The sequence below is a fragment of the Notothenia coriiceps genome, unplaced genomic scaffold, assembly GCF_000735185.1.
Source record: "Notothenia coriiceps isolate Sejong01 unplaced genomic scaffold, NC01 NC01_scaffold00006850, whole genome shotgun sequence".
NCBI classification, from domain to species: Eukaryota; Metazoa; Chordata; class Actinopteri; order Perciformes; family Nototheniidae; genus Notothenia; species Notothenia coriiceps.
The window spans coordinates 2,740-12,260 of record NW_011339551.1 but is presented as its reverse complement, the minus strand read 5'-3'; the positions used below and the strand labels follow the sequence as shown (position 1 = coordinate 12,260).

Here is a 9,521-nt window from a genome sequence, read left to right as displayed (position 1 = left end):
GTCCGTTGTTACTGTTTGAACTAACGTAGCAATGGCAGGAACTGCTTCGATAGAGTTTTTGAGGAGCTTTTTGATTACAGATTTGAATACATCGTTGCTCGCTTTAAAAGTAGCACAATTCATTATGTCAAACCTTGGAAAGTATCTAGATATCCCTAGCCTAATGCCAAAGTAACTGGCAACTGAATATGTGTCGCCGTTTGACGTCTATGTCTGGACCGCTGCGTAAAAAGGAGGGTTTCTGCCCCGTTACTTCTCTTCTTACTTCTATAAGAATAAAACACGGAGGACGGAGATCTCTTTTTCTCCCCCTCTTCTGAGAGCCCAGCAGCTGATCTCAAAGCACGCTCCTGCAGGGGGGCGTGGTCAGCTGCAGCTCACAGAATCAGCCCCTGCAAAAACAGCGCTGGAAAGAGCAAATAGAGCGAAATGAGGCATGGCTAAAATGCAGGACCTGTTTAGTATTTTGAAAAAAAACCTATATTTATATACTTTATATAGGTATGGCCCTACAATACATTGTTAAAATATAGCATGATATGTCCCCTTTAATTTGCCAGTTTTGGAATGAGCTAATCACACCGTAATCTTAAAAGCAGTTTATCAAGCTCAACTTGGCCTTTACCCAAAGAATAATAAAGAGGTATTTACTCCTAACACTTTCATGACTGAAACTGAAGGAGAATACGAAAGTATCTTTACCTGACTGCTGATACATTCTTAAATTGACCATCATAGCCTTACACTGGAAAATCGTAAATAAATATGTAGCTAACCTATTTTGACAGTAAGATGGACTAAATAACGTTGAAAAACTAAAATGTACTCAGTATTCTGATAGCAATCTAGTATATTGCATAGATAGAGGCAGACTATAAATCGGTGGTTGACCAAATATACAAATGATTGGAAAACATGAATAATATATTGTTGTCTTCATCCTTGAGATCAAATAAACTGATCCCATATTATATGCATGCATTATTCAGCTAGCTTGTTGAAAACTCATGAACGTGCACACAGAGAACAGCCAAAGTGTGCACTGCTACCTCCTGCAAAATCACACCTATCTGGACTTTGTTCAAGTACCTGAAGTGAATGCGTTTCGTTTCTTGCACCCCTGTACCTGTTTTTCTCCCCACTATATGCAGCCCATTATCCTCTGGCAAGTTGTTTTCTTGCAGTAGAATTCATCTTTGCTTCATAGTTGTAACCGTTTTGTGCAGAATCAATGGTCTTATCATAAGTTTGCAGATATTGAAAAGGTTAATTAAGCAAAGCAGCATAAGTCAGGCACTATCTAAGTTAACACAATGTGATGCTATAAAAAAAAATCTGGACCAATTCAATTATAAAATCTCTTAAAAAATCAGCCTCATGTATAATAATAGCATACTTTTTTCTGTATGCTAATGTGTATGCCCCATTTTTTACGTTGGAATATGTAATATATTGACGATAATTAACATTTGCGATTTACCCCCTGGCATCGCTTCAGAAAAGTTTCTCTTTTTTTATAAATATTCAATAGTGTCTTCATCAGTCTTTGTACTCTTGCCACTGCCTGAAACCTCCAACTCATTGGCGCTTCAATGACTGCTTCTTCATGTTCAGCACTTTTAAAGCCATTTGATTTCCTGTCAGATCTGATTCCATTGTACAAGGTATAAAATACAGTGTAGGGGCTGGTTATCTTTAATCAAGATAATAAATACAAATATCTCCCAAAATAATGTGGCAGTTATTTATTGATATTCACCACTCCTGCTTTACTCATTTATCAAGCAATAGAAGTAGGAAATAGGTGGCCAGGTTTGAGGCGAGGAAGGTTAATTTGCATGACTGGAGAGAGTGACTTTAATTCCCTTGCTGTTAACACCAAAGTGCTGGTTGGTGACAAAAGGAGTATTGAATAGATGCGTTTAATTTAACTGCTGGAATTAGAAAATCAGAGAGCTTCATGTGGGCTAAACTATGACCACTGCAAAAAAAGCGTCACACCTGAACACACACAAATTCTTCAAAGATTATTCACCAAATGCTGCCAAATCAGGCAGCTCTGAAACGTATATATTTGATGAATATTGTCAGGGTACTATATCATTGAAAGTAGGAATGTTATTGTAGATTCAAACCAAACCTTATACAGTTTTATAAACATCTTACGTTCTCAGAAAATAAAATATTCTTCCTGAGTCTTTGATTTTTCTGCAGTTGTAAATGGTTCAATCTCGATTATTTTCTCTTTATGGTGACAGCATGAGCTATACTGCTCAATGTCAAAATGGAGTGGTGTGAAAGGATATTTTTCACTGTTGGCCTTTTGCCCTCATAAAGAATTGATATGCCCCGCTGGAATCAATGGAATTTATTTCAACTCGGTTCTCCGTGAGTAACCTTTTGATAACCCGGGCAAGACTGAGAAGTAGGGCTAGTAGTTCTTCTGAAAAAATGAAAAGGTTAATGATAAACCATTCTTTTTTTTATACAAGACAGTCATTGTTTGTTGCCTCTCTTTCCTTCAATGGGGAGCTTCTAGATCATTCCAGCCAGCCAAGGAGGAAGGAAGAGTCCAACAGATCCCAGTATACACACCAGGACAAACATCCAGAGGAATATCCTGTCAATGACCATGGCCACATACTTCCAGTCCTCTTTCACCTAGCAGAGGAAAGAGACACAGCAGAGAGGGGACATTTCTATTTCCACACCACACAATCTCTCTATTTTTTTTTCTTCCAGATGTCAGTTTTTACCCTTGATGATTTCTCTCGAATGGCTGATTTTTTCATTATGAGGCACCTATCGCCTAAATGTCAGTCAATTTTGTCTCGTCTCTTGATGAAAAATTCAAGGTCAAATTCAAGTGGTCCCATTGTCCCAAAGACGGGGGTTCTCTGGCTAGATAAAGACAGTGTATTGTAGTACTAACAATGGCTGGTGTCACTGAATACAATACCTTTTTTATTTAAAGTTTGGTATGATTGGTATGACTCCAACCTCCAATCTTCTCAAGAGACTCAACAATGAACACTGAATCAGAACTGTATGGACAAAAGCCTTTTGCTGCTTCCTTATCAAAATCAATTTGAACTGATAAGCATTTAAAATAAATAAAGATGAGTAATGTAACTATTTACATTGTCATCACCAGAGAACTACAGTATTAACAACCAGCTCTTAATTTTTTGATGAACACTGGCTCAGGGAAATTCTCAATTATGTTATGCAAGTTAGTTTTGTAACAATTTGCAAACTTGAAGATTGTGCTCGTATTTCATTTCTATACAATTGCGGATATAATATATATAATAATATCCTCTTTTTTCCCAGCAAAGCTCTGGGGACAGCCCTAATGCATGTGCTCAGGAGATTGCACTTTCTATAAATAGCTACAAATAGTGTGTATATTGTTTTGAAATATAAGCATTACATTAACATTTAGAAACCTTTATATGTTTAACAAGATTTTACATGATTACTTAAATGAAGATGATTTCAACTCACTGAAAAATCTTCATCCTCTGCCCTGAGATGATCAGCGACGTACTGAACTCCCTCTATGGCCCGCTGCATGGCTGGGGAAATGATCAGACCCAGGGTCTGTTGGCTACACACGTCTTTAACGGGCTCCACTCTGAGGGGTTCTGTTGGTTGATCTGTGGCAGGCTGTTTCTTCACCCAGCCTGCGATTCCCATGATTCCTGGTCCTTCATCGTGCAGGCAGCAGTACTGGAAGCTGCTTGAGCGACATCGATGGCCAGCTTTCTGAGGAAGCTCCTTCTGTTGGTCAGACATCTGCTCTGCGCTGTGGGAACGACCATTTGGGGCCATTGTGTGTATTTCTTCCCTGGATAGGCTACGGAGTGGGCACATTGGTAAAGTAAGGGGTAAGGACGTATGGGAAGAAGACGAGGCGGCAGAGTTGAGAACCCGTAGGGGTTGTTTCTCAGAGAGAACCGAATACTGTCCAGATCCAGGGCGGGAGAAAAGGTTGGCCTTCATTGGGTGATCATTCCCGTTGTGGTTCTCAAGAGGGGAAGAGGGTGGGGAGGGTGAGCACACATGGATGCTTGGACTGTCGGATGGAGTCTTTGGAAGGGTATCGTTTACCTGGCTCATCTGTCTGAACCCCGTCTCTAACCCTGTCCAATAGGCCAGAGAGTTGCCCGTTGCAGATATGGTGGTTGGACGGTGCATCATCTCGATGAGCTTCTTGCAGTTCTGCTTGGCGGTGCCAGGCGGACGCTTCATGAAGAGGACTCGAGGCACCATGTCCAAGAATACTCTCCGCACCCAATGAGGCATGCCGTGGGTTTGTGGGGACCGGTGATGAACGTTTAACACAAAGACAGTAATTACGATGGAAAGCGTGACAAAGACCATGGTGAACAGAAGGTATTCCCCAATTAATGGAATCACCAGCGATGTGGATGGTATAATCTCTGTGATCAGCAGGAGGAATACAGTTAGGGACAGTAAGACGGAGATACACAAGGTGATCTTCTCTCCGCATTGCGATGGCAAATAAAACACCAGCACAGTCAAACAGGAGATAAGAAGACAGGGGATGATGAGGTTAATGGTGTAGAACAACGGAAGCCTCCGGATTATGAAGTAGTAAGTGATGTCCGCGTAGATCTCCATGCAGCACTCGTACTTTTTGGTATTGTACTTGCCCACTGCATTGATAATGACCCACTCCCCGCTTTCCCAGTAGTCCATCTGATCCACATCGCTGGCCATGCTGATCAGATCGATCTTGGAGCGGTCGTAGGTCCACGACCCAAACTTCATCTTGCAGCTTTGCTGGTCAAATGGGAAAAATGTGACGTCTATGCTGCACGAAGACTTGTAAATGGCCGGTGGCATCCACTTTATCCGACCATCATGGAACAGGTGGGCCTTCGTGAGGTGAGTTACCGCAAAGTCGCCATCAGCGCTGCACATAAGAGAGGAGGAAAGTGGATTTAAAAAAAAAAAAAATCTTTATTAAGAGTTGCTTTTATTAAAATGTTATTCCTGGCCAAATTCTTCAAGCTATACATTTCAGAGGACTTAAAGTGGACCGTGAATCTTACATTAAAATGTTCTTGTTTGCAAACACACAACTTAGAACAATTATAGCACTTTTTTAGTCCTAAAGAAAAATTCCGTAAATACTTAATTCGAGCTTGACTTTAAGTAACTACATGCTAAATGTTTTTTTTTATTTGAATAATTAACATAAGAAATAATGAAACCTTCTGTGCAAAGCATAAATAGCTACGTTTTATAGACCTGATGTTTAAAAAAATGATGGCAGAACATAAAAGGAGACTAAAGTACTATGATTTTGTACATGTCTGAACATAGGATGTGCAGTGCTGTGCAATTTAGAATACAAGGAAAAAAAGAAATTTGGCGCAATAAATTGTTTTTGGTGCCAAAGATAAAATACTGGAAGCAGGGGATGTAATCTCTGAAGACAGTCATGGGGACAGCTGCCCCATCCTGCTCTCTGCTCTCCCGCCTCTGTAGTCTGATCCATCTTTGTTAGAACCCTCTCATAACACACCTGAGGCTCACCCATTACTTCTCGCTCAGCTCATCTTCTAACCTAGTCATCTGTCCACATTGTTGCCAATATCTTCAGCACATCGAGATTAGTTCGGCCTGTATGTGTTTTAGACATATGCTTGCCCAGCCTCCTGGGTTCTTTCTTTTCGCCAAATGTAAAATTGTGTTTTTGACGTAGAAAACGATCACTTAAGGGTCAATGTAGTCTCACAAAGTAATGCAATAAAGTGTATTCAGTTATATTGCTGTATTTATAGTTTCAAGGCCTAAATTCAGGACTACACCAACATCAGCATTTTACCAACAAAACAATATATCAGATATAAGAAAATAGTTGACTTTGTCAATATTTAGTCTATATCTTCAGTAGGATTTGAAATCAGACATATATAACTCCTTCTGAACATTTAGTTTCTCATGTCTAAGAAAGCTGAACAATTCGTAAATTGCAAAAGGTTAAAGAAAATGTGTTTGTTAAAGAGGCCCTATTATGCTTTTTGGGGTTTTCCTTTCCTGTAGTGTGTCATATAGGTTTTTGTGCATGTAAATGGTCTGCAAAGGCTAACATCCCAAAGTTCTCTCCAGAGGGCGTTCATCTCCCACACACTCCCCCCCTGCCTGAAACGCCTCCATTGGAATCCTTTGTTTACTTTCGTAACATCACTATGCAACATTTGCGATTTTATAGGCTAGTGCTCCAAGATATTATACGTGATAGAGATGTTCCAACCCTTAGCCTAAGTGGTTCACCAATTACAATAGAGCCGTCCAGCTAACCAATCAGAGCAGACTGGGCTCTGGTTTCTGAATGAGTGTGCAAAGAGGTGCTGCAGAACAATAAAGAGCTTTTTGAACATTAAACCATCTAAACATGTCACAGATAAGGCACAAAATACAAATATTAACCTCAAAATCAGCATAATATTTCCTCTCATTTTGTTAGTCATCCTCTTATATGAAGAATTTACAAATATGATATTATATGAAATGTGCTTACGATGAAGTTGCAATGCCCTAACTGAGCCTTAGATCATATTTGTAAAACGATGTGAATATAATGATACAGTTTTTCATATCCATTGATCTGTGGAGTGAAATAAATACAGGTCTACCTGAGGCACGAACATGGATACTTTTAATCTGAGGCCCTTTGAAAACCATCCAAATTAAATTTCATCGTCTAATTCTTAGCCTAATGTAATGCTTTGTGTGATGTTTTGAGCGTAGTTTGTAACCACATCCATTAAGGCTGACCTTGTCCACATTTATTCTGGCTAAACAACATTGGCAATGGACAGTTTGGCACCACAACAAAATCTTCTCTTCCATCTGTTGGAACTAAATCATCAAAATGCAAACATTTGTTGCTATACATTACCGGTAATAGATAGCAGAATCCTCTTTACATAAAAACGAGCTATTGACACGTCCTTACTTGTTGTAGAGGACAATGTCTGGCCTCCAGATGATTTCTGAGGGAATCCGGATGGAGGTGACGTTTTCGTATTCCTCCGGGTTCCAGCTGAGTTTGTAATCATCCCATTCCTGTTCGAAAATATTTGTAATTTACTGTAGTTTTATATTTGAATGTATCTTTAGCATGCGTTTTATATTTCAATATGACATACTTGCTTGACCCAGACATTTGTGGTCATCATCTGGTTCTTCTCATCCTAAAAAGGAAGGGAACATTATTTTGGCATTCATCTTCTTTAAATTTGAAATTGTATGTCTGGACATCATCCTCGCATAGGTCTTTGAAGATATTGATCTTTCTATAGCACAAATCAGCAACACGGCCTTCTTTTTATAAAGATATTATTATTATTGAGTTGTGTAATACACTGGGAAAAAACACATTCTTCAGCCCTTTGTGCACAAACGCCCTCACTGCACTGTGTCTGTTGCTTTGCTGCAACTTCTGGCATCTCCAGCTTTTTCCCAGCAACATCTAACACACAGCAGTCTGTGTGAACCCACTGTTGGAGAAGACACCTTCACCAAGAGCTGACTGTCAGGCATGTGGATTATGTTCTATCAACTAATTGTGTGTCAAAACGTATAGAATCATTGCCAAAGCCTGCAGGCTGCACATCTTGAAGCTGCACCAGGCATTTTTGCATGGCTCACAGCAGTTTAAAGTGTTTAAAACAGTTTGTACCTAAGTCAACAGAAACCTATTACCATAATAATGTCTGTAATTCAGCGATACGACAAGAATGAATGAAAATGTTTTTTTGTTTAGACCAACGGTGGCTGGATTTGAATATTTACTGCCAGTGTTAGCATACTTGACAACTGAATTTAATTTGGGAAAATAATTCAATCTATTCTGTTGTGGTTTTCATATCCGCTGATAAGCGATCTGTATTTAGATTTATCTCTCTAAGCTTTGAGCCGGTTGCCATTATGAATCATAATGAATATAAAACATGAGACGGATAGAGTACAATTGAAATGTATCGTTTACTCAGCTGCAATGCACCGACATCATGACATTCATAACACTAAATCCAATTGTATAAGGCCACACAGCTTCTGAAGTGATATTTGCAGGTAAGTTTATATGTTTTATATATGCTGCATTTGATCAGTTTATTGGCTATTCACCAAGCAAACTGGCATTAACAGTGCACATTTTTGTACGCATGTTTGGTGGCTCGTTCCACAAGCTGAGGTGTGAGACAAGATGTGTGTTTATGTTTGTGAGTTGGATTATAGGGAGACTTTAGCAGGAAAGCTAATATCAGAGGTCTTTGGCTCTGGTGTTGTGTGACAGCCTTCTGTCTGGATGTTGTAGTGGTGCCTATGATAGAACTGTGAAGCTGCTTTCTAAAGAAATTAAAAAGGAACCAATGCAAAACCAATCAGCCAAGTTGCAGTTAACATCCATGTCCAAATTGTAATCATAAGGTATTTGTATGTAATTTTCATAATCAGCAATTCAATTAATAAGTTGTGGCAAAAAATGTGTGCTGCCAAATGAATCTTGACATTTGACCGCCAAATTCAGGTCGGATCTTTCAAATCAGTTCATCCTTGAGTCCAACTGGACGTTCGTGCCAAATATAAAGACATTTCCTCAAGGCCTTCACAAGAATGGGTCAGACAGACTGACATACAAACCAAAAACATAATGCCTCCGGCCATGGCTGTTTCAGCATTAACATTTAATTTTCAAAATGTTTCTTCCTGATTTTTTCCTCAGAGAAGACCACAAGACAATATTTAAACAGAGCAGATATGAATGCTAATAAGTAAAAGAAGGAAACTTTTTTAAATATCAGTTGGACCTTAAAACTGGTATCCGGTGTTTCACTATTGGTAGCACTTAGCAATGCCGTGTGGTTTTACTCACCACATCGATGAGCTGGGCGATGGACAGTCCAAAGTGGACGAGCACTGCGTCAGTTGTGTTTTTCACAGGCCGGGACAGCTTATTGTAACTTGCAAACAAATCATGGAGAAGTCGCTCCTCGCCTTGAGCCCAAAGTCCAACTTGGGAAAAAGCTAAGGGGAGAGAAGAAGAGATTAAAACCACAAGGAAAGCTCTGTGGCTTTTCCTTTAAATGTGCCATTTAATACCTTTGCTTAAGACTGAATGTCATTGTACATGCATCAGATAACATTGTTCCTCCTTTGTGCCCAATCATGACAGGGCCTATAGACTTTTTTTGCACATTTAGACTCAAACCTTCATTTCAAATGCATAACATTAATACTGGATATATTTTCAAGCATGTACAATACATTTTTCTATAATGGATTTAGCTGATCCTTGCCACCGCCAAGAATTCACTGTACAGAGTGTAATCTGAAAGGAGGGTGACCTCTATTATACAGGTGGCGTATGGTTACAGGAGACCGTATCTGAGAGATGAGAGGGGGNNNGGGGGGGGGTGGCGGGAGATGCTAGCAGAGCAGGTCTGAGGACATCCGTTGCGTCTCGGAACAGACGTGCA

The 9,521-nt window shown here is 39.7% G+C and overlaps 1 protein-coding gene across 1 annotated transcript; it reads right to left on the bottom strand.

The window, feature by feature from the left end:
* Window positions 1-1,734: 1,734 nt before the first annotated feature.
* LOC104943798 (neuronal acetylcholine receptor subunit alpha-4-like) lies at window positions 1,735-9,066 on the bottom strand. Its single transcript, XM_010769263.1, has 5 exons — window positions 8,918-9,066; window positions 7,188-7,232; window positions 6,995-7,104; window positions 3,508-4,942; window positions 1,735-2,661 (listed from the first exon to the last, which is right to left on the bottom strand). Exons 2-5 carry the CDS (start codon window positions 7,215-7,217, stop codon window positions 2,536-2,538), a joined length of 1,701 nt encoding a protein of 566 aa, XP_010767565.1. The 5' UTR covers window positions 7,218-7,232; window positions 8,918-9,066; the 3' UTR covers window positions 1,735-2,535.
* Window positions 9,067-9,521: the final 455 nt, after the last annotated feature.